This window comes from Amia ocellicauda, chromosome 4 (assembly GCF_036373705.1).
Source record: "Amia ocellicauda isolate fAmiCal2 chromosome 4, fAmiCal2.hap1, whole genome shotgun sequence".
Classification (NCBI taxonomy): Eukaryota; Metazoa; Chordata; class Actinopteri; order Amiiformes; family Amiidae; genus Amia; species Amia ocellicauda.
The window spans coordinates 8,983,219-9,007,307 of NC_089853.1; the positions used below are offsets into that span (position 1 = coordinate 8,983,219).

At 38.0% G+C, this 24,089-nt stretch overlaps 1 protein-coding gene across 3 annotated transcripts in view; it reads left to right on the forward strand.

The window, feature by feature from the left end:
- Positions 1-24,089, forward strand: part of pde3b (phosphodiesterase 3B) — a 62,396-nt gene that overhangs the window by 34,117 nt on the left and 4,190 nt on the right. For 2 of the 3 annotated variants that reach the window (XM_066700890.1, XM_066700892.1), the window contains exons 2-11: positions 11,654-11,704; positions 15,589-15,837; positions 16,262-16,407; positions 18,054-18,160; positions 19,026-19,239; positions 19,532-19,623; positions 20,297-20,448; positions 21,100-21,234; positions 21,711-21,822; positions 21,946-22,059. In XM_066700890.1, the coding sequence (XP_066556987.1) occupies positions 11,654-11,704; positions 15,589-15,837; positions 16,262-16,407; positions 18,054-18,160; positions 19,026-19,239; positions 19,532-19,623; positions 20,297-20,448; positions 21,100-21,234; positions 21,711-21,822; positions 21,946-22,059 (1,372 nt within the window). The remainder of the gene's footprint in view (positions 1-11,653; positions 11,705-15,588; positions 15,838-16,261; positions 16,408-18,053; positions 18,161-19,025; positions 19,240-19,531; positions 19,624-20,296; positions 20,449-21,099; positions 21,235-21,710; positions 21,823-21,945; positions 22,060-24,089) is intronic. The other variant, XM_066700891.1, reaches the window with a different exon arrangement.

Here is a 24,089-nt window from a genome sequence, read left to right on the forward strand (position 1 = left end):
CCAAAACTATTCTGATGGTCTTAAATGTTACAGCTTCTGTTTACAGTCACAAAGGTCACTTATAAAATACAGAAGTACCTTTGTGTGTTTCTAAACTGATTTTAATAAACTGTCACATAATTCTTACAGTAATGTTATTGCTTCAGTCTTTTGAAAAGTTGTTATTATTAATATTATTATTATTTATATGACTTATGGTTTTTTCCAATTTGACTAACATGCAACAACTTGTTTTCATGAGAATACATGGAACTGGAAATGTCTCAATGTAATTTATAGTTTAACAAGAAAAAGTAGAAAGATATAATGCCATTATATAGTGAATCCAACAGCAGCTGATGCAAATGGGCAGAGTGTTGCAATACTGTATACTGTGTGAATAGTGAGCATGACGTAAAACTATTAGAGCCCGTGGTCTGATCCTCTGATCTGATATAAACATTGCACTCCAGTCAAGCCAAGAAAAGACCGATGCTGTGCTGTTGTTGAATAAATATGACTACTGGAAGACATGAAGCAGTAGCAAGGACATCACTCATGCTACGCTACAAGCAAACAGTTGCAAACACGTTGCAGTTTCACACATTCGTCATTACAGTTCACCTGGCCATAATTTCCATTCTTGAAATCTGGTAAATCTTCTCTATAAGCTACCTAACAGAAATGAGATGCAAATATTTGCATTTCACTGTCCTCTTTTGTTTTCATATCCTGTGTCACCTGTGCTTATTATAACTTTCTCAATCTCAATCTTGATAACCACATAAACATGCAAATTAATATATGTGAATAGTGAGGGGACCTCTGAGAATTTGTCTTTCAGGTGTTGTCTCTGTTCTTGCATTTACTGCAGTGAAAGATGACAGCTATTTGGCCAAACCTTGGGTTTCAGTTCTGTATTGTTTTTCAGCATCTCTCAGCCTCCACAATAAGACCCTTGTAGTGATATTCCTATTAATCACTCAGTTAAAAAAAAATGAAATATATTGGAACTATGGGACAGTTTTTCTAGGGCTAGCACCAAGAACAAAGTTTACTTTAAAACTGATTCAAAACTGATAATATTGGAATACTAGGTTTCAATTACTTAATTATATTCTAGAACCCCAGTCATATTTGTTTTCATTAGGCGCAAAGTTAAACATGAGGAAGTGGGTTTGTTCTAGGAAGGGGAAAATTATATGTATAATAAAATAGGAATTGTACTTCCTCCACAATACAGCACAACATTTCCAGTATGGATTTACTGCATTACCAGATCGAATTCAGGTTATGAAGCACCCCCCCAAAAAAAAAGTATTTCATGTGTTCATCTTTATTCAGAGGAAGTCACTAGAAAGAGGAAGCCTCCCACTGCGTCAGAGCTGTTGTAGTTGGCTCTGTGTTTATGTGTGCCCTCAGTTTGGATCTTAAAAATAATATGTTGGGAGGGGGATGAGGAAAAAAGAAATGAAAAGAAAAAAGCTATATTCGTCGTCCTGGTCAAGGCTTCAGAGATGCTTGTATAATTGAGAACTCTTTGTGACTTATTAATTACCCTCCAGGGTATTCAGCTGTATGCGCGCCAGGTTGGCTGTCATCCCGGCTTGCGTCATTAGCAGCTGTTTTGGTTTGAGGCAGGTGGCCTGAAGGAGATGAGCCATAAATTTGAATGTTGCTGCTGCTCTCCTTACGGCAGACTTTTAGACCTTCATTTTTACAGCACTCTGCATACCTCCGGTCTGACCCGCTCCGTACAGACCGAGGAGCTGTTTTGGCTCGCAGTCTTGTTGTTTAACTGTTGTACTCTCTAGATGAGTGAAGTCTGACTAAGTCTACAGTCCTGTAGGAATTTTATCGCTCTCTGTTTTTATTCATCATATTACTCCAAAGGATGGAGTGTGTGTATATGTTTGTATCTATATATACATATATTAAAAAAAAATAAAAACTTTGTTGTGTGTCTTTTCAAGGAAATATTACCGAACCATATCCTGCCATGCTATGTTCTTATTATACATTTAGTGTCGGAATGTTATATGTTTCTTTTAATTGTAGTATGTTTCTAACTTGAAAACAAGTTGTAAAGGATGTTTAACCTGTTTTTATATAGTACAAAAAAAAAAAATCCTTGAATTAAACACAAAGGAATAGTTTTATTGGCAGTAAGAATGGACGTGTATAGCCAGTGATCCCTGTGTAGGAGGCGGTGCTGGTGTGCCCCAGGGGCAGCAGTGACTGTATCCACACCTGTCTATGTCCTCTCGGTAGTCAGCAGGGACCCTCGGCCTGGTCAGCAAACACTTGGCTTCATCCAATTTTTTCCATTAGAGTTTTGGGACTCGTTCACATGACTCTTTTTGTGAGTTATGCATATGACTCCACACCACCATGTGAGACAACTATGGATAGCTATATCAAGATGTGATTAAAAACACACAGATACTTTCTTTCATCTAGGAGAAACTTTGACCCAAACAACCCCCCCCCCCCCCAAAGTAAATGTACGCCTACAGGCTTTGAAACTTTTTGTACAGTATAAACAGAATCAAAACAGAATTTACAGTTCCATGTTCCTCTCTGCCTCTGAAACATAGCCTGCTTTATATTTTACTTAACAAATACCATGTTTTTTTTATTTTCTATCTCTAATCAGGGCCTTTACTGGCACAGTGACAAAATGCTGGCATTTTTGTATAACTCATGATTTTGGAATGTGGCGTTCAAAAAATCGAACAATGGCTGTTGAGGAGCCGAAGACACAGAAGAGATTAAATGCATTATGTAGTGCTACTATATTGTTTTGTGTTTTCTTTGGGTGTTCTATGGGTGTAAAATGCTTTGAGAAGAAGTTGGAAGCATAAAGTCAAGATGACACATACTCTTATCCAGAGGACTGAATTCTCTAAATTATACATTTCCTGTGCCTAGGATTTTCTTACAAATGTCTGTATTCTGAAGTATTTGATCATAGTTATGATATAGTTATTGTGATCATTCTGGGCATGTGTGGGCTATGAACTTTATGTCCTTAGAGGACATTAACATTCAAGGGGAAATTATTGTAGCACTAAACTCTTCACACAGGTTCTAATATTTCCATTGGTTTTGAGAGTGACCCTTTCCTTTATTGAAACCAGAACAGAAACTACATATAACTTGCCTGTTTCCATTTAACGTATATTAAGCACACTGCCCTAATGTCTTCATTTCACAAATGTTGTGGTTTACCACAGAGGGGAAGAGGAAAGGTCGTTCTTCAGCTCTTGTGTATATATCTTCTTTTACAAATTGTAAAGCCTTTGTTATTTAAGTTTCCAAAGCCAAAGTATTTCCTGATGATAAAGTGCAACTATAAGAATCACAAAGCAAATTATACAAACCTGAAAGGGAAACATCTACATTTTATTTTGTTTTCTCATAGCTCTGTACAGCCTTACTAAAAAGGCCACTGAAACAAACCGACCGACGAATGACTAAGTGAATGTTTTGGATTTTAAAATACAGTGCCCTCAGTAACACCTGAATAGAAAACTGAAGAGTAGGTGTGAAAAGACACATGGGTCCACAAGATGTCCACTGTTCTGCTCCAAGAATTTTTCCATGTGCTTGATAATGTTCATAACTATCCCACAGGAGCATTATGGTATTTTGGTATTTTGTCACTAAAGCACAGGTGGGGCTTTGTGTTAAGTCAAATCAGGGTTCAGATGTGCCAAACGGCACGCTGTCTAGGTTAAGTGTTTGCCAAGAGACCCATATTCCGTGCCTCTCTCATGGAAAATGAAGCATCTGTTTCTCATGCAAAGAACTGCTTGACATCTGGGAAACTAAAACAAACATACTACACCACCACCAAAAAGTGTTTCTGATACTCCTGCACCATCATCATCATCATCATCATCATCATCATCATCGGTCATTGTGAACGCACATCCGGGCTGGAAAATATTATCGGAAGTTACTTTAAACATTCAAATGACTTTATAATTCCTTGAAATCACCATTTCTGCATTTGATTACCAGAGCTGCAAAACAGATTGTTAAATGGAGGCCCCTTACTCATATACAAACTAAGTCATCAGGGCTGTAAGAAATCTAAACATTGATGAAACGTACATAAATCTTATTAGATATATCTACAACCATGCAACATCAACAATCCGACTCCACCAAGACACTGATCAAGATCTGAAAAGGAGTACGTAAAGGAGACACAATCTTTCCAAAACTCTTCAAGGTGACACTTGAAGACATGTTTAAGGCTTTGAACTGCAAAGAAAAAGGAATCGAGATAAACAGAGCTTACGTGAACAACCTAAGATTTGCAGATGATATCGTCATCTTTGCAAAAATTCCTGAAGACTTGCAGCTTCAAATCCAAGAACTCTTGGATGCAAGTAAGAAAACTGCACTCAAAATTAACTTGAACAAGACCAAAATATAAGTAGATCTAAAGATACTTGATGAAGTCAAAAGTTATGTCAAATCAATGCAGATGGAGATCTAATGGATGACATCATAAGAAGAGTGAAAATGGGATGAAGTACACTTGGAAGAAACAGCATGCTACTGAAAGCAAATCTACCCATTTGCCTGAAGAGAAACGTATTTGATAAATACAATCTACCAGTGTTCGCTTATGGCTCTGAGACCTGGTCATTACAACTAAAGTTCACTTTTGTGACAACTGTTGGGGAAATAGATTGACTTAAATTGAAAGATGCAGTCTTCTTGTATTTCATCCATGGAATCGTGCTGATCATTAGTTTCCACACAGTTTTCATTTTCTTTTATACCAGAACCAGTTAATCAGGTGTAGTGAACAGTATGTTGGCAGAATGCAATAAATTGTGTCAGATAGAGGTTTAAAATAGGTAATCAGGCTGAGGTGGCAGGGACATGTCTAATAAGTGTAGTACTGTGTTTTGACTTTTTCTTGCAATTGAATATACTTGTATTTAATCAAATATAAATCCAAAACATTTGTTTAGACAAGCCAGTGTTCACTGTAAACTGTGAAGGAAAGTACCATAGCAATGTTATGGTAAAGCTCAGCTGTCATTTGTTTTGTTACTATTACAGCTTTGGATGGCCTTGTTTAGTTCTTTACAACAGTGTTTTTGCTTGCTTATCTTTGGTTGCTTTTTCATGACACGATAGTGAATAGAGCTGTGTAATCCTCCTCTATGTACACGCTATCGTATCACAGTGGCTCATTAAACTTGATGGGAAACTCTGAACATCAGTGAAGAGTTTGCATTGCTCGGACCACTCCCAAGGTCCAGATTTATTTGAACAGTGCTTTGCAGATAGTACTGCCTTTTTCAAACACCCATGCTGTAAACATTTTATCACTGTCATATATATTTTGTTTATACAGCTGATAAGTGAATCATGTTATGTAAGATAAAATTACAGACATTGATGTTTCCTTGTTAAAAAAATTACATATTTGCCCACAAATCTGCTTGCAAAAAAAATTATATATATATAAAATCTTATTATTATATTGTGCTTGTTTACAGTGGATGCTTTGGTCAAGTTCCCCTTTTTCTTGGCTAGCCTGTAATTAGACCCACATACTGCAACCTGTTTGAAACAGCAATGAAACACACACTCAGCCCTGGTCACTAATTGATGAAAACCTCTGGCATATTCCTCTCCACACAGAAGCTTTACAACTGTGGAAATATAACCTTAAAACATAAGGGGTCAGTTTCAGAAAAGAAAACCTTATACCTGCATTAAGACTAGTAGACGGCATCCTTTGCAAACCGAAGTGTCGGCACATTTCAAGCGTCAAACACACTGAGCACAGTGCTACTGATGGACAGCAGACAAATGTGTTCAGTATGTTCGGTTCATTATTAAACCGTGGTAAGATGAGCTACATGTTCTTCCACTGAACTGGTGATTTAAGAAAATGTCTCATGTTTGGTTTTGCTTGGAAAACAAAATTGAAAATGACGGCACTTTGCAGATCTTAAATGTGTCCATTCATCAATAGGTTTCTTTCAAATATGCTAATAAGTTATATCTGTGAGTAATCTGTGTGTCTGGGATAACATAATAGCCCAGGACAGTGCGAGTCAGCTTGTCTTTCTGTGTTGTCATGAAAGAACATGGCAAAGGCAGACCTGGCATTAAGTTTGATCCTGTTCTGGGCGTGAATGGAAGTAATTTATCTAGCCTGGTACAGCACTCTTTTTACAGAAAGTGTAAGTACAGCTCTCGGACTAAGGAAGAAGCTCAAAAGAATCAGTCATTTCACAGCATTATGTAATTTATTAGTACGGAATACTGAATGTGATTTTCTTTAAAAATAAATGTAAAAAACAATACTCACTCTGTTAGTAAATATTTCACTATTCAGTGAAAGGGGGGAAGGGTTTGATCTGGACACAGCGAAGATGAGACGTGACAGATTTTAAGGGCTGTTTAATGGGTTGCAGGTGATGAACAGATAGAAGTATTGTATATGTGTATTTCACCATCATCTGTCTTGTCTTGGCAAGTGCTGTTTAGTGTTGTCTATTACCCAGTTGTGATAAGAAAATTATAAATAGTGATTTACAAATCCTAAATCGTTGTGTGTGAAAGGACTGAACTCTGGCTGTTTAGAAAATGTACATTGAGTGGTCAGCCATTTGTGTTGTCCTGGCCATGCTCAGCTGAAGAATGTATTTGTGTGTGTGTTCCCAGGAATTCGCTTTCCCATTATGCTCCCTGAGGTAATCATTCCCAGAAAGAATAAGATATATCCTCTGCACTCGACGCTGCCCGACGTGACGCCTGGGCTTTGCAAATGTTTCAGTGTTGCGGCTGAACACCGAGTGAGGTAACAAATCTCAAATAGGATCCAGAGGGATCCACTTGCAGTAACCTCTACAGGAATTTGAAGAATGTTTCCCATTACGCAGGAGACTTAACCTTCTCAAGAGATTTTGTTTACCCGGCAAAGAGAATGCAAAGTGAACTAAATTGTTCTTGCAGCAGTTTAAGAACAGCAAGCATCTACACATACTGAAGTTGTAGTAGCAGTAATTTTACAACTATTATAATAATAGCGACACATACTTTATTGACTTTGTAACAACTTATATAATTATTGTAGGATAGCACAGTCTCTCATAATGTCTCCGGTTATAGATTTATTTTTACTTCATTACAACTGAATTGTGTTTATGCTATGATGTAAGCTAGTTTAGAAAGTAAAATAATCATATGTCAAATGTGTGGTGAGCACCACAACCAGGAGAGCTCCTTGCATCCACCCCCTCAATCCTGGCATCAAGTTGCCATGGTGTTTGTATCATTGCTTAATTCTATGCTGGGTTGTCATGGAAATGCTTATTTACTGAACTAATGCCTAGCAGTGTCAAATTAATGCTGATCGCAAAACCAATCATTTTCATTTGATCAATGAAACCTCATCTAATCTAAAAAAAAACAAAAAAAAAACGACTGCTTTTTTATGGATCTACACAACTGAAATAGCACATGACAAATGTTTTAACTGACTTTTGATTCACTTTGAAAAATAAAAGGACAAGCATAAACAGTGGGTGGTCAAACTGTTTAGGGTGTAATTCGAGGTATGTTGTTCATTCAACACAACAGTTGTTGTATTTCATCATTGTCTAAGTATGCATGTAAGTGTGCATATTTTGTAAAAGTTACATGAATGATCAGGACAGAAAGAAATCTAACAAATGAAGTGTGTGCTTTTCATTCAAGGGAACACATTGTTCAAGAGCTTTATTCTGTGCATTAACTTGCACTTGACTCACTGCTTTAGAGACAATTGTAAGATGAGACATATTCTGGACAGTGTATTTGGGATGTTTATCAGTAAGAAGAGGGAAAAAATATATAAACATTTTCTTGAATTAATTTTTCATATGTATGGAGCTTTGCCACAAGTGGGCAGTGAGTGGCTACAGTTTATGTAGAACAGGAACATATGTTTTGGATATGGACATTAGATCCATGTCGTTGAGACTAATTGTAGGCTATAGATTGAAATCCTCCATTTCAATCATACATATAATTTACTGGAATATTTATTTTATACTCCTATAGTTATGTAATGATGCACAATTAACATACTGTAAATATTAGGGAGGCTAAGGAGTTTACATGCTAAATGACCATCTCCTAAATGACAGACCGTAGCAATCTGCAAATTAAAAACTCAGTGTCTAAACAGAAATTCACCATTAAGTCCTTTTTTTTTGTATTTGGAATTTTCAGTTTTTTTGTTATTCTTAAAATGTATTTAATTTAATGTTTATGGAAAATTAGAACAAGCAGAATGAATGGTCTCACAAGACAGGGTACAGGGATGTTTTTTTTTAAAGACACTACTGAATTTACAAAAATAAAATATGATTTGATGATGTTTTGACAAAAATAAATCAATGCAATTAATAAATATGCAGAAACAGCAAAAACATGATGATAGGTGTTCTTTGAAGCTGTTATGTTTTAATGCTTTTCGTTTGAAAAGGCTGTCGGGATGGAGACAGAACATAGTACCGTATCTCCATTTCCCTTTAGACATTGTATGCCATCTTGTGGTAGTGTTTAGAATAAAATACCTTGTTGCATAAGACTTGTTTTAAAAGACTTTCATTAGTAGGTTAAAATATTTATGTGCCTTACAATCGTCCTGTGTTTTTACAAAATTAAATAAATCCTGTGTGAAGAAAAAAAAATGCTGTTCTGTATAATTAGTCATATACATTATAGGCCTAATCCATTTCTTAAAGCTGATATGCTTTAGTTTAGTACAGTTCACAGTGTACATTTCTGTCTCGTATGTTTCTGTAACATTTAGAAAAATACATCAATAAAACATAGTCTCATGAGTGTGAAACTGCTCGATACACAAAGTCTTGAATTATTCTTCACATTAATTCACGAGGACGTCCGTTTCTGCAGCCTTCAATGAGAATCTTTTAAATTTCAGACATCAAAAGTATATAAAAAAAAAAGCATGTTAAAAAAGTCAAAGCATTTGGCCTTTCTTTTGTGAAGCATAATACCAGCACTGTTTGAGAGGCCTCATGTTTTGAGAGTTTTCTGTCTGCACAGATAACGTGAAAATAAACCCAATTGACGTAATTATGCCTGATAAGATCTCACAACCCTGTTGTTGACGTTTCAGTGTGGTTTCCGTGGTTTTCTATGTTTTTTGTGCAAAAGCGTAAGTGTGGCTTTTCATCTTGTTCAACTAAAAAGTTTAGCGCAGTAGTCAATGTGAAAAGAAATAGAATGTAGTCTTTTGAAAGTTTAGCTTAATACATGCAAGGAAAGTTCTGGAGATAACTCACTTGAATATAGTGTATAGTGAAATATTGTTATGTGCGTTTCACTGTACTATTTGGGTCATGGACAGATGTATGGAGGTAGAGAAGCAAAGAACACACAGTAATAGTTCAAATATGAACACCCTTCAATTGAAATAAAAAAAACAAGGATTCGTAAACAAAACAATTCATACATTTTCTTTATTAGACTATACTTATGTATCAATGTTTGCTGATTCAGCCTGAGTCTTTTTTATTTTTAAGAAAAATAATAAACCATACACTATAGTAATCAATAGCAGATGGGTGACAATCGACTGAACTCAAGTCCAGGTTTGACCTTTGCTCTTTAGGTCTGTGTCCTGGCTTCACTCCTCCCCGTGGCACAACGCCTTGTAATGGAGAGTCACTCATCCAGTATTCACCACAAAGCTTATTGAATAGTTAGAAAGCACTTTTCAGCTTTTTTGCCACATATGAAACGGCATGTAATTGTAGAAATTCATTTGAAGTATGAACTTCTAGCTTATAGCCCTAAACCTGAATCATGGCATGTTTCACATTGTGAGACTCCGACTTTTCATCTCCCTGTAGTGCATGCACAAGACAGCTTACATTATAGTGATCAAAACAGAATTTCTCCCAAAAATGTATCATGACCAAACTTTCTTCAGTTTCTGTTTTTAATTCTGTGCTTGTCATGATGCAGAAATTATCATGGTACCAATGAAATCCTAGAAAGTTCAACATATAAATACAAACAGATCATTAATATTTGTGTTGGCCTTAGTTGACTTGTCTGATATATCCTGTGCTCTACTCTGGATGGAAGGAAAACAAATGTTCTCCTCAGAGCTGTTTCTTTCCTTGAACTCCCTTCCTTCTAAATGCTGCTGCCCACAACACAAGTATGTATGTTTATATTTCCATTTCCTTTTATTCACTTTCATTAATCAGCATACTGAACAGGTTAAAAAACAGGTAATTGTTATTTCAAAAGACAGATACGCATTAATATGTGCACTGTAGAAGGGAATTGTGACAAAGCTACTGTGTATCAGTGAGGTCAAACAATTTTAACCAGGTCTTCATTTTTTATGGCAAGAATAAAAAAGGATTATAGCAGTCACTCACTGTGGTGTTTAGAAATATGACCTAACTGACCTTTGGACTTCCAACCAGTTAAAAGTGTCCATGCTCAGACTTAGCAGATGTACATTTGGCTGCTGGTCAGTAAAGTTCTTTGATGTTTGCCTGGAAAAGCTGGACTTAGCACAAGCAGGCGTGCTGTCAGCGTGGGAGAATCTGTCTGCTGTTTGGTTTGCTTTTCGTTTGGTCGCGTGATAGATAAGAGATCTTTGCTCCCTCGCAGTCTGTCACTCACTTTACACATGCCTCTGCCAAGCAAAATCGAAGTGAAAGAGCGAGTGTGAAAACACATAGATGAACTGTTCCTTACTGTACGGCATTCCACCTTCCGCCGCTGTGTGTTCAGCTTCCATCATAAACTTAGAGACCTTGATCTTGATCTATTGTTCTGTAAAATTACAATTCTATGCTATAAACATTGCGGTTTGCTGGAAAGTTCCTTAATATGTACAACAGCCATTAACGTGTGTAGCACAGTGAATGTCACAGTGACAAATCATAATACATTCAGACTAAAATAATTTATATATACCAGTATATCAATTATTTCTACTACTTTTTTTTTTTGTCTGTTACTGCTTTGTAATTTAGGCCTATATGTTTTTCTATGTGCCTCTATTTAGATTTTTTATATTTGCTGCTGTATTATCAGAGAAATTAAGCTATATAAAGCTGATTTTGTTTTTGTTTTTTTTGTTTAAACTTTAAAACAAAATAATAAATAAATTACATATTGAATTCTCTGCCAGAAAGTCAATATAAATGCAAAAATCTGCAAGTTCCATTTGTTTTCACTAAATATCTTTTGGTAGAAATCCTGGAATATTAAAGGAAAAATAATTAGAAATTATGAATTATGGCACCATCAAATATAGAAAATGGAATTATGCAAATTAGGTTGGGGAGAGGGGAGTGTTGTAATTTTTGAAAGTGTGTTGGTTTCTGTGTGGCTATATATAGTGTACAGATATTTATTACACCATGTACTTTTCTATAGCATAGTATCAGCCTTGCACTGTAAACAATGTAAGAGAGGATTAGCTTCCTCTTTCACACTGCCCAACTTGTACACCCTGTTAAAGACATGGCAATGACACAATGCTGAACAATTACATCCTATTCCATCACACAATCCTAGCAAGCTCAAGTCCATAATGGAGGCCCATAGTATGTTAGGCTTTACCTCAATTATCTGCCTTTCTCTTTGACAGATGATTCTTTGGGACTGGGACCTGAAGCAATGGTATAAACCTCAGTATCAGGTAAGTTCAGCTGTGAGTTTGCATCCCCACTATAAACTCTTAAGCATTTGTTTTTCACAGTCTGAACCTCTTTGAAATTGTGAAACATAATGTAGGTAACCAAGAAACACATTTGTTCTTACATTTGGTTTTGTGTCACACATCTCCGCTCGCAAACAAGCTCACAAATTAGGTGCAACTGTCTATATTTGGTCTTTGAACCAAACTATGACCACATTGCTAACAGTATCACACACATGGCTGTTCAGGCAGTAATGTGCTTGAACAATTATAACGTGAAATTCCAAACTAGCCAACTGACAAACTGGCAAAACCGTCCTTGAACTGTGGTCAAGACAGCTAAAATCGAAGTACACTTGCAGATCATTTACAGGCAGCAAATGACCACATTGCAGATAAGCACACAATTTAGAAACTGCAGAACGAATCCCAAACTTTTTTTAACTAATGCATGTAGAAACATTTTCAAGATCAACAAACCACTTGGACTCGTCTTACTAGTGTATAGAACTTTTATTTGCTATAGCTTTGTAAGAACCCTAGATGTCTCCATTTCCAACAGAATGCTCAAATATTCACAATTTAAAAATGCATTATATATATGTGTGTGTGTTTATGTATGTAAGTATGTCTGTGTGTGTATCTGTACACAATGAGTAGTATAAGGATGCTTCAACCATTTTAATATGTAAAATATTTTTTTCATAAATAATTACACAAAGGTACTCCTTAAAATAACTACCATTTTGTACAGGTGATTTTTTACATAATCTACAGCTGGACATGATTCTGGATCCATCTACTGACATCATAGCTATAAAATTAACACCTCAGACATCCAGTAAGCACTGTGTTAACAATGTAGGTGAAACAAAAACAGGACGAACTGTAATGCATGTGCAATCATCTGCAGCTCAGGTCATTTTTATAGCCTTTTTTAATGAACAGCACTGTGTACTTTCCTCCTCATCTTTGACAAATCCAGGTTTAAAGTCTGACATGGGAGCATCTCGGAAGTGGTTAAATTAATTAGCAGGGCACTGGAGACCGTGCGTAAAGGCAGCGTCACTTGGTAGCGCGGGCTGCGACGCGTGACGCCTCCGATCTGTCACAAACTGATCAATCTAAATGCTGGCTGTAAAACTATTGCCTGCTTTATTTTTATGAGCACACTTTGTGAGATCACGTTCTGGGGAACTGCATGCTTTGAATGTTTAATATGGGGCCGTAATAAATAAACACTTCCCCTTTTATAAAATAGGAGATGAGAGACTCAGCGGATTTATTTTTTAATGAAATGGAATGAATTAAAGTGTGTGTATGTTTCTTTTCTAGTTTTTGTTGTACAGTTTATTTGATATTGTTTTTAAAAGGAGGTTAGAGGCTGCATTTTCTAGGATCATCTATATAAATTGGTTGAACCTCTGTGTGTGTTTTAACAAAGAAAAAGGTTCAAGATTGAGATAAAAATGACACCCCCCTAGATTAATCCTGTCTGCCTGTACTCAGTTGCTCAGTGTGAATGGCCAGAGCAGTCTAACAATTATCACAATCGTCACAAAAATGGACAGTCAGAGCACACAATTATCACCAACCTCCCAGGATCAAGCTTTGTGTTGATTGTGTCACAGATGAGACACCACAGATGGATTGTAAGTCACCCTGGATAAGGGCATCTGCCAAGAAATAAATAAATAAATAAATAAATAATGGACACTAAAATGCTAGATGAATGTAGATATTGTGCTTTTAAGTGATCCAAAACTCAGCAACAAGATCACAAAGTCAAACATTTGTCACAGATTATAATTCTTTAATGCCGCAAGCTTCTTAATTTGTTGGTTGAACGATCTGATATACACTCACCTAAAGGATTATTAGGAACACCATACTAATACTGTGTTTGACCCCCTTTCGCCTTCAGAACTGCCTTAATTGTACGTGGCATTGATTCAACAAGGTGCTGAAAGCATTCTTTAGAAATGTTGGCCCATATTGATAGGATAGCATCTTGCAGTTGATGGAGATTTGTGGGATGCACATCCAGGGCACGAAGCTCCCGTTCCACCACATCCCAAAGATGCTCTATTGGGTTGAGATCTGGTGACTGTGGGGGCCAGTTTAGTACAGTGAACTCATTGTCATGTTCAAGAAACCAATTTGAAATGATTCGACCTTTGTGACATGGTGCATTATCCTGCTGGAAGTAGCCATCAGAGGATGGGTACATGGTGGTCATAAAGGGATGGACATGGTCAGAAACAATGCTCAGGTAGGCCGTGGCATTTAAACAATGCCCAATTGGCACTAAGGGGCCTAAAGTGTGCCAAGAAAACATCCCCCACACCATTACACCACCACCACCAGCCTGCACAGTGGTAACAAGGCATGATGGATCCATGTTCTCATTCTGTTTACGCCAAATTCTGACTCTACCATCTGAATGTCTCAACAGAAATCGAGACTCATCAGACCAGGCAACATTTTTCCAGTCTTCAACTGTCCAATTTTGGTGAGCTTGTGCAAATTGTAGCCTCTTTTTCCTATTTGTAGTGGAGATGAGTGGTACCCGGTGGGGTCTTCTGCTGTTGTAGCCCATCCGCCTCAAGGTTGTACGTGTTGTGGCTTCACAAATGCTTTGCTGCATACCTCGGTTGTAACGAGTGGTTATTTCAGTCAAAGTTGCTCTTCTATCAGCTTGAATCAGTCGGCCCATTCTCCTCTGACCTCTAGCATCAACAAGGCATTTTCGCCCACAGGACTGCCGCATACTGGATGTTTTTCCCTTTTCACACCATTCTTTGTAAACCCTAGAAATGGTTGTGCGTGAAAATCCCAGTAAGTGAGCAGATTGTGAAATACTCAGACCGGCCTGTCTGGCACCAACAACCATGCCACGCTCAAAATTGCTTAAATCACCTTTCTTTCCCATTCAGCCATTCAGTTTGGAGTTCAGGAGATTGTCTTGACCAGGACCACACCCCTAAATGCATTGAAGCAACTGCCATGTGATTGGTTGGTTAGATAATTGCATTAATGAGAAATTGAACAGGTGTTCCTAATAATCCTTTAGGTGAGTGTAGATTAATACTGGAATAAACAACAACCAAAAACCAAAAAAGACAAAGACTTTTCTCTTAAAAGGTCCGGGCAGCCCTGCACTCGCATGCTCCGTGTTAGCTTTTAAGCTAGGTCTTTGACAGCTCTTATGTGTCCCAACTCCAGTGGAAACTGAAAATCTACAAAATATGATGTCCTTCTCCGTGTGATAGTGTCACACATCCTGAGCAATTAACCAATATCTCTATTTGCTCAAGTGTCTTGTAAGAAGCAGTTTCACAAGTCAGCCTGCACTAGCCCGTGTCGCACACAGGGAGGCATGAATATCCACACACTTACCTATACAATTGGGGGAAGGTAGTTTGCAGGAATACTTACATATTCTTCATTAAGCCTTGCCTGTGCCTGGATTGATTGCTATGAATCACACACCAAATGGGACAAAACAGCAGCTGAAGCACTTCTCTTTGCTTTAATTTACTGACCTGTGAGATATCATATCACCTCATGAATTGAGCAACTTGCTTGAAGTAGCATTATCTTCAGATTCCATAAAACAGATCTGAAAAGGGGCCATCTCTCAGAGACGTATGCCCTATTTATAGGTTGCATTGTGTTAAATTTTTCCTTTGCAATTTCAAACTAATATTCTGTGGTTGTTAAAGTAAATGAATATACAGAGAAGCTATTGCCTAGTTTCACAGTCTGTCTTTACTAATCTTAGACTGCCTGATGTTATTTTAGCTACTGATGAGCTATTGTGTGTATATACAAAATTATTAACTAACAGTTTTTTTTTTTTTGTTTTGTCTGTTTTATGGCAGGGTGCTGGGAGTGGGAATGGAGTGGATCTCTCGGTCATCAATGAAGCTCGTAATCTGGTGTCAGACTTGCTAATGGACTCCTCTCTGTCTCCTCAAGTCATCTCTTCACTGCGCAGCGTCAGCAGCTTGATGGGGACGTTCTCGGGGTCATGTCGGCCCCGCGTCAACCCATTCACACCCTTCCCGGGGTTCTACCCATGCACCGAAATGGACGATCCCTCAGAGAAAGGAGAAAGGAAGCTTCATAAGGTGGGAGGTCATGCTGCCATTCAGAGCCGAGTCCTGCCCGAACCAGAGTGGTTGTCACTTTGTTTATACTATATTCTCACATACCTGTGTTGTGCATTAGAGGTCTTGAGGTTGTGCACCATTGGGTGAAAGTTCTACTGTTAAAGAATAATATCTGAAACTATTGTTATAAGTTGCCTGACGTACGTGAATTAGCAGGGCAGACAGAACTAACTGGCAGTCCATTATTATAAATTGTTTGCAGAAAATCCAGTGAATACATTAAGGTTTCTTGTAAGTGCTGTAGTTTAATTTGCAGGTTCAAACCACTGGGAGAAGATCCATTTGTGTTCTTAGCTCTGGCCACAAGCTTTTTAAGCTTTTTAGTTGGCTGGTGTTTGCGGGTTAATAAGGTCAGGGGTTTGTTGTTGTTTCCTCGACTCAGGGGATGAGCAGCAGGAACAGTCTGCCCACCCCACAGCTGCGCCGGAGCTCGGCGACCTCCTCCACCTTACCACCTCTGGAGTCCACAACATCCCGGTGGGAACGCAATAATGGAAAAAGACCTCATCAAGAATTTACTACTACAAGGTGAGCAACATATTCACTACCTGAACTGTGAGGGGGTTCTGAATACGTACACTGTCTCAGTGGGTTTCAAATAGATATGGAAAGAACAATTTATAGATACAGCAATCCCTCGAGATACACAGATTCGAGATATGACATTTTCACTTCAACGTGAATTATAAATGGACATCCAAGCAGGAGAATTAATTTTGAAATGTGTGACATTCGCATATATATGCCACCACGCGTTTGTTCTAATACATAAATATATTTAATACGTCTTTTTATGTTATATTGTTGAATAAATATTCACTGTATATGAGTTTGTAACTCTTTCATTTTGTTACCTATTAGTGTAATAGGGGTGTATAAAATATGGTGTCAGAGTAACACATATTGTTTGCTATGTAATAATGCTCCTCGAGTTGTGTGGTTCTCATATTCACGTTTCCCAGGAACGCAACCCTGGCGTATCTCGAAGGATAACTATACACTCCAGGCATTCGTATATGTTTGAATTAAATCACAGGAGTGATCTCGAGATTCCTCTTTTGCAACACAATACGCAATGCTTCATTCTCCCACTAGATGGCAGACTTTTAACAGAAGAAAAAAGTAATGCTTCACAAACCATGATCATAAAATACCTTAGTGGCTGCAAAATGCTTAGATGACTCACTTGGCCTTCTCTAAAAATAATGTTCTATGATTCTTAGTCTCTGGAGGGATGGTTAGGCAGCTCTTGTACATTTGTGTTTTTTTAAAGCAATTACTTTGATGAAATGGATTGAAAACTTTTCAGTTAGGAGATTTTCCATAACTTGTATTTTATTATGAAGCATAAGAGCTGATTTTGCATGACGTCTGAAGCTCTTCCTTGTTTACACATGCTGAGAATCTGTTATAAAGGTAATTCTGTTGATGTCATTATTTCTAGCAGTATATTTTTATTGGATAATGTTTGATATTCAGTATAATCTCACATAATTCATACCGAATGCAGTATTTGTAAATTCAGTGATAATAATAATAATAATAATTAAAGAACACTATTCATGCAGTGAAAAAATATTCTGCTTCTCCTTAATGTGTTCTAATTATCAGAATTGAATCAAGGTATTTGTATTACTATTCTCTTAGTTTATGAAACTTGATTCAATTAGTTAATACCTGGTCCCACTGTTGATGACATGAAAAGTATTTCCTTTACATGTATGATATATATATTGTTTGGATATGTAATTTAATATAGTTATCAGCCTCTTACTAACATATTCTAATAGCTTTAGATCCATTTGTGCTTTTGACTGACCATTTCCTTATATGCTTTTATGTGGACCAAAATAGGGCCTGAAATGTAATTTAAATTATCAGTCTCTTTATGTTGAAACCCATTAAAAAATAAACCAGTCTTAATTAAAGGACACAGAGTTAAGGGCCTTGCTCAGGCCAACTTCATTAAATTATTTTTCTGATGTATGAATTGGAAGTGGTCTCTTGCATTGTTCCAATGTAGGCTTCAATAAAGTGATAAGACCAGAGCAAGATGGTGGTTGAACTCTAGGAATGATCAGTGTACATGGTTATGTTTAACTGAGTCCAACTTAAGGAATTGCATAAACTGATTTCCTTCTTTTTGTGTTTTGTTTTGTTGTTGTTTTTTTAAGCCAAGGGTCCCAGCCAAATGGACCTTCAAATGCAAATCTCCTGACAATCCCAAAGCAGAGATCCTCCTCTGTGACGCTGACATATCATATGGGTCCCCGGAGAGCAGGTATGGACAGGACCGCCATTTCAATCGACAGTCCTACAGCCGGGCACACAGTAGGCTTTGTGGTCCCTCCCTCCACAGCAGTGAAACTCTTGCCAAACAATATCTGTTTGAATGCTGCTGCTTTAGTTGAAAAGTGACTGAAAAATAGCTGTAAATATGTAATGTAGACCAAAGAACAGGCCTTATGAATGATTTGATTCGCTCTTGAGAAGAGGAGATGTTCTAATTAATGGTGTGCTGTCCTGACTATAGGAATGACTCCAGAGAGACTCTTCTTCACTGCCAGCTGCACAATATCTGTACTGTACTTTCTTCCTTGACCAACATGGGAAATAATCTGACATAGACATTGTACCTAGTCTTCACAGAGGTGTTCAGCACAATTTAAGAGATATTACACTGAGGCTCAGACAGATAACTATGTGTGTGTGTGTGTATATATATATATATATATATATATATATATATATATATATATATATATATATATATATATGTGTGTATATATATATATATAGCCTATGTATCATCATCATCAGCCTTTATTGATCGACTGGATGAAGGCCTTTTCCAGGTCACACCAGCAATTCTGCTTATTTGATCTTCCGATCTTTTATGTGGCCATCTTCTAGGTCTTTTTTCCTCTCTTGGGATCCAGTCTTTAGCTTCTTTTATCTGTCTTTGGTCTGTTATTTTTGCAGTGTGTCTGGTCCATTGCCATTTTAACATTTTCACTTGATGTCACACATAAATAAAATATATATGATTGATAACATCTTCCTGTTATCACAAATGCCTAAACTGGTCGATATGCATTGATATGTATGCAGAGAGGATTTTTACACTTCTGTATCTGTGCTTTCAGGCACATCCCCCAGCCTGAGCCCAGTGAACTCCCCGAGCCACAGCCCAACTGCAGGCGTTGGGCCCTCGGTGATGCGCTCCCCTGTGGAGTTCCCCGACACGGCCGATTTTCTCACCAAGCCCAGTGTCAACCTGCACAAGCCCCTGGGATACACACTGAGCTCCCCAGACTTCCAGCCGCAGATCAGGACTTCCAGCATTCCTGTCTGCACCAGGTACGACCTCCATTGTGGCCCTCACAACCTCAACTGTGGCCCTCAACACTCGGGACAAGCTGATCAAAGACCGTCCCTTCCAGAGAAATTCACTCTTCTTAGCTGGGTGTTTTTACCCTGAGATGTGTTGTCAGGTTTTCACCCCCCAAACAGCTGACAAATGGAGATTAACAATTATATATACTCTTTTATACCTTTTTGATGTGAAATTCACCTCCTTGGTACATTTATTGTAACCACCAGATGTATTCTGTATCTGCTTTCTCACATCTTTAATTCTATTATGTTTCAGTTGTGGGCGTCAGATCTTGAAAACAATTCCCAGTGCCGAGTGCGCAGAAGGTAATTTACTGTCTACTGCAGAATTTCAGCGCAGGCGACCAGGTAAGGTTTCAAGGCCCATTAATACTATGATCTCAGACCAGCCATTTCCTGAAAAGGACAAGTTTAATCTTGACCTGAAATTAAACATGACATATGAAAGTGCCTGAATGGCCAAACTGCGGGTCTTGGAAACTGATCAGGAGCAGGAGTTTAACACAGTCTGGGACTGGGAGCAGTGTACTGTGGGAGGCAGCTAAATCATGCAAAGGCTGGTCAAAGTTAAAGAGGCCGTGCTATAGTTTCTTAGTGCTTTTGCACTGGTAATGTATATTTTGTGATTTAGTTTCTGTTTATATAAAACACAGACCACTGTTTTTATAATTCCTCTGTTGTGTGCATTTGAGACCTGAGTGCTATAGAGAATATCAATAACATACAGTATATAAATTACGTATTTGGTGGGGTCAGATTCTTCTGTAATGCAAACTGAATATTTTGAAGTAGTGATTTCCACAGTAATGTTTTAAAAGGTTTTGAGGGGACGTGTGAAATCTATCACTGTAACAAATGACTAAATTGGTTGGGTTAGAGGCACCAAGTAGTAGAAAACTGGGGATCTCTGACGGACTGGGCAGCATATCCTTATGGTACAATTAATATATTAATATATAAATAAATACATGAATTAACGTTTCAGCCCAAGTTCCAAGGCCACATGTCTTTCTTTGCACAGCTGAAGTAACTGACAGCACAAGAGATGTTGCTCTCGAGAGAGACGGAGAAACGCAGCGGGAACAGTGTCCGGTCATAAGAGAGCCGGGCAACACGAACGACACTGACACAGAGCAACAGCCAACTCAGGCCCAGCTGTGTCAGGAGACCGAGGTAGGATAATAACGGGTTACACTGCTCGATGGCCTTTTTTTCTTTTTTTTTTTGCCCCTGGGCTGTTAAACAAGGCACTTTAATCAAAATCACTCCAGGTGAAGTGGATAACATAAGCATTCTCTTTTATTTTAATGCATCTACTTTCTATATAAAAATGACAGAGGGCGCTGAGTTTTGTGCTACATATTATAATTGCAAATATGCTTAGCGGAATAAGATAGCACTTGATTTTCACAAGTTCAGTGGGGGGGGGAAGCTGAGTTGTGTCATAACATTGCACAGCCGAGCTATGTTGTACATTCAATGATGTACATTATGAAGTTATTTTGTTTAATCCTTTTCACAGATGTGCCTGCACTAAGGTCCCATCCCGGGAGAGGAGGCACAATCTTTCATTGTTGAGACAAATATATATCTATTTTTTGAAGTGTTTATCTTTGAAGATGATTTATTAATGGGCTTGTTCATTATATTAATAGGATTTTATTTGTCTGGGAAATGCAGCATATCAGTAGTTAGTATTTGTCCTAAGTCTGGAGACCACTGTGGTGGGCTGTAGATGCAGCTGGATCATCTTTTTCATTGTACTCATTTTTAGCCTGGCTTTGCAGAATCCTTAAATGTCAGATCTTGTGTTGTGTTCCTCAGGCTGGCCAGGACCTTGTGTTGGATCCTTTGCTCGAGGACCATGATGCTCTAATGGAGAGAATCAACAATTGGAATTTTCCCATCTTCGACCTGGTAGACAAAACCGGAGGAAAAACGGGGAGAATCCTCAGCTTTGTAAGTTCAATACCAGATACATTCTCGGTTTTGTGTAGTTTTGAATCAAGGGTAATGACCTGTAGTTCTTTACTCACAGCATGAAATTTGGGTCAGATTCAACGGTCAGCATATCGCTTGTCATCACATGTGCTCTGCCCTAGATTTGTTAATTTAAAAAAACAAAAAGTATTATGTAAAGGGGATAAAGCAGTGACCCAATTCCATAACCGTTGATTCTTGCAGGAATATACATTAATTTAAAGGTGTATGTTTTTCAGTGTTGCAGATATTTTAATATGTAGGCGTTTACTACTACTGTACAATGACTGCAATGTTAGGTGTCATGTCAATTATTCAGTTTTTGTTTTGGTATGGGCACTAGAATCAGGAATTTAGAATGCTCTTTGTGTTTAATTATAAAGCTATATATGTGTGTGTGTGTTTATAATTGTATATAAATGTAATAAAATCAGTTTTATCGTGTACATTTCCAGGTTAGTTACACCTTGTTCCAGGACACAGGTTTATTTGAAATCTTTAAGATTCCTGTCCACGAGTTCATGTCCTACTTCTGTGCACTTGAGAATGGCTACCGGGACATTCCTTGTGAGTTTTATTTTCATATACATATACATGCATATTTGACACATTTCTTTGTAATTTGGTCAAGATGACTCTCTGGAGAAATCCAAGGTTTCTGAGGCTGTGAATAATGTCATCCCTACACAGATCACAATCGCGTTCACGCCACGGACGTTCTCCATGCGGTGTGGTACCTGACCACGCGGCCCATCCCTGGATTCCAGCAAATCCACAATGAGCATGTGACTGGGAGTGACACAGGTAACCTCTCAGTTTGTGGCCCCCTTCTACACCATTGATAGGGCTGGGCTTTCAAATTGTACATTAATTTTTACGTTTCTTTCCAGCTGTGCTTTTGTTGCTTTCTGTATTTGACAAGCTGGCACATTACATACACTACCGTTCAAAAGTTTGGGGTCACTCAGAAATGTCCTTGTTTGCAAAAGAAAAGCATTTTTTTGTCCATTAAAATAACATCAGATTGTGTAGACATTGTTAATGTTGTAAATGACTGTTGCAGCTGGAAACGGCTGATTTGTAATAGAATATCTACAAAGGCGTACAGAGGCCCATTATCAGCAACCATCAGTCCTGTGTTCCAATGGCACGTTGTGTTTGTCATTTTAAAAGGCTAATTGATCATTAGAAAATCCTTTTGCAATTATGTTAGCACAGCTGAAAACTGTTGTGCTGATTAATGAAGCAATAAAACTGGCCTTCTTTAGACTAGTTGAGTATCTGGAGCATCAGCAATTGTGGGTTCGATTACAGGCCCAAAATGGCCAGAAACAAAGAACTTTCTTCTGAAACTGAAGATCTCGTAGAGTGTTGTGTACTACTCCCTTCACAGAACATGCAAACTGGCTCTAACCAGAATAGAAAGAGGAGTGGGAGGCCCCGGTGCACAACTGAGCAAGAAGACAAAAACATTAGAGTGTCTAGTTTGAGAAACGGACGCCTCACAGGTCCTCAACTGGCAGCTTCATTAAATAGTACCTGCAAAACACCAGTCTCAACATCAACAGTGAAGAGGCGACTCTGGCATGCTGTCCTTCTAGGCAGAGTTGCAAAGAAAAAGCCATATCTCAGACTGGCCTATAAAAAGAAAAGATTAAGATTAAGAAGAAAAAGATTAAGGCAAAAGAACACTGACACTGGACAGAGGAAGATTGGAAAAAAGTGTTATGTACAGACGAATCTAAGTTTGAGGTGTTCGGATCACAAAGAAGAACATTCGTGAGATGCAAACCAAATGAAAAGATGCTGGAGGAGTGCTTGACACCATCTGTCAAGCATGGTGGAGGCAATGTGATGGTCTGGGGGTGCTTTGGTGCTGGTAAAGTGGGAGATTTGTACAGGGTAAAAGGGATCTTGAAGAAGGAAGGCTATCACTCCATTTTGCAATGCCATGCCATACCCTGTGGACGGAGCTTGATTGGAGCCAATTTCCTTCTACAACAGGACAATGACCCAAAGCACAGCTCAAAACTATGCAAGAACTATTTAGGGAAGAAGCAGTCAGCTGGTATTCTCTCTATAAGTGGCCAGCACAGTCACCCGATCTCAACCCTATTGAGCTGTTGTGGGAGCAGCTTGACCGTATGGTACATAAGAAGTGCCCATCAAGCCAATCCAACTAGTGGGAGGTGCTTCAGGAAGCATGGGGTGAAATCTCTTCAGAATTACCTCAACAACTTGACAACTAGAATGCCAAAGGTCTGCAAGGCTGTAATTGCTGCAAATGGAGCATTCTTTGACGAAAGCAAAGTTTGAAGGACATAATTATTATTTAAATGAAAAATCATTATTTCTAACCTTCTCAATGACTGTATTTCCTATTCAAACTAATTTCATGTATGTTTTCATGAAAAAAAAAAAAATTCTAAGTGACCCCAAACTTGAACGGTAGTGTATATTGCCACCATTGACGTTGGCATCATAAAAAATGAACTAATTACCCATAATACAGTTTTTTTTCTCCTAAGCTGGACTCTGAAAAGATATGTGAGCATACATATATAAACATACATCGTATTCCTGTGGGTTTTAATTCATGTATTTTCCTGTTTGTATCATGGTTTGGTTTTAGACACTTGTGTTACGCAGTATGCAGTCTGGCTGGCTCAGTTTGGTTAAGAACGGAAAATTCTAAGTCTGTTTTTGTTAATGATATTTGATGTACCCTTGATCCATAGAAAATTAATTTAAAAACCTCTGCTGACTGATCTACCTCTTGTGCCAAAGGAGTAGCTGCCATTAGATAAGAAATCCTCCATTGTGATTGAGATCTG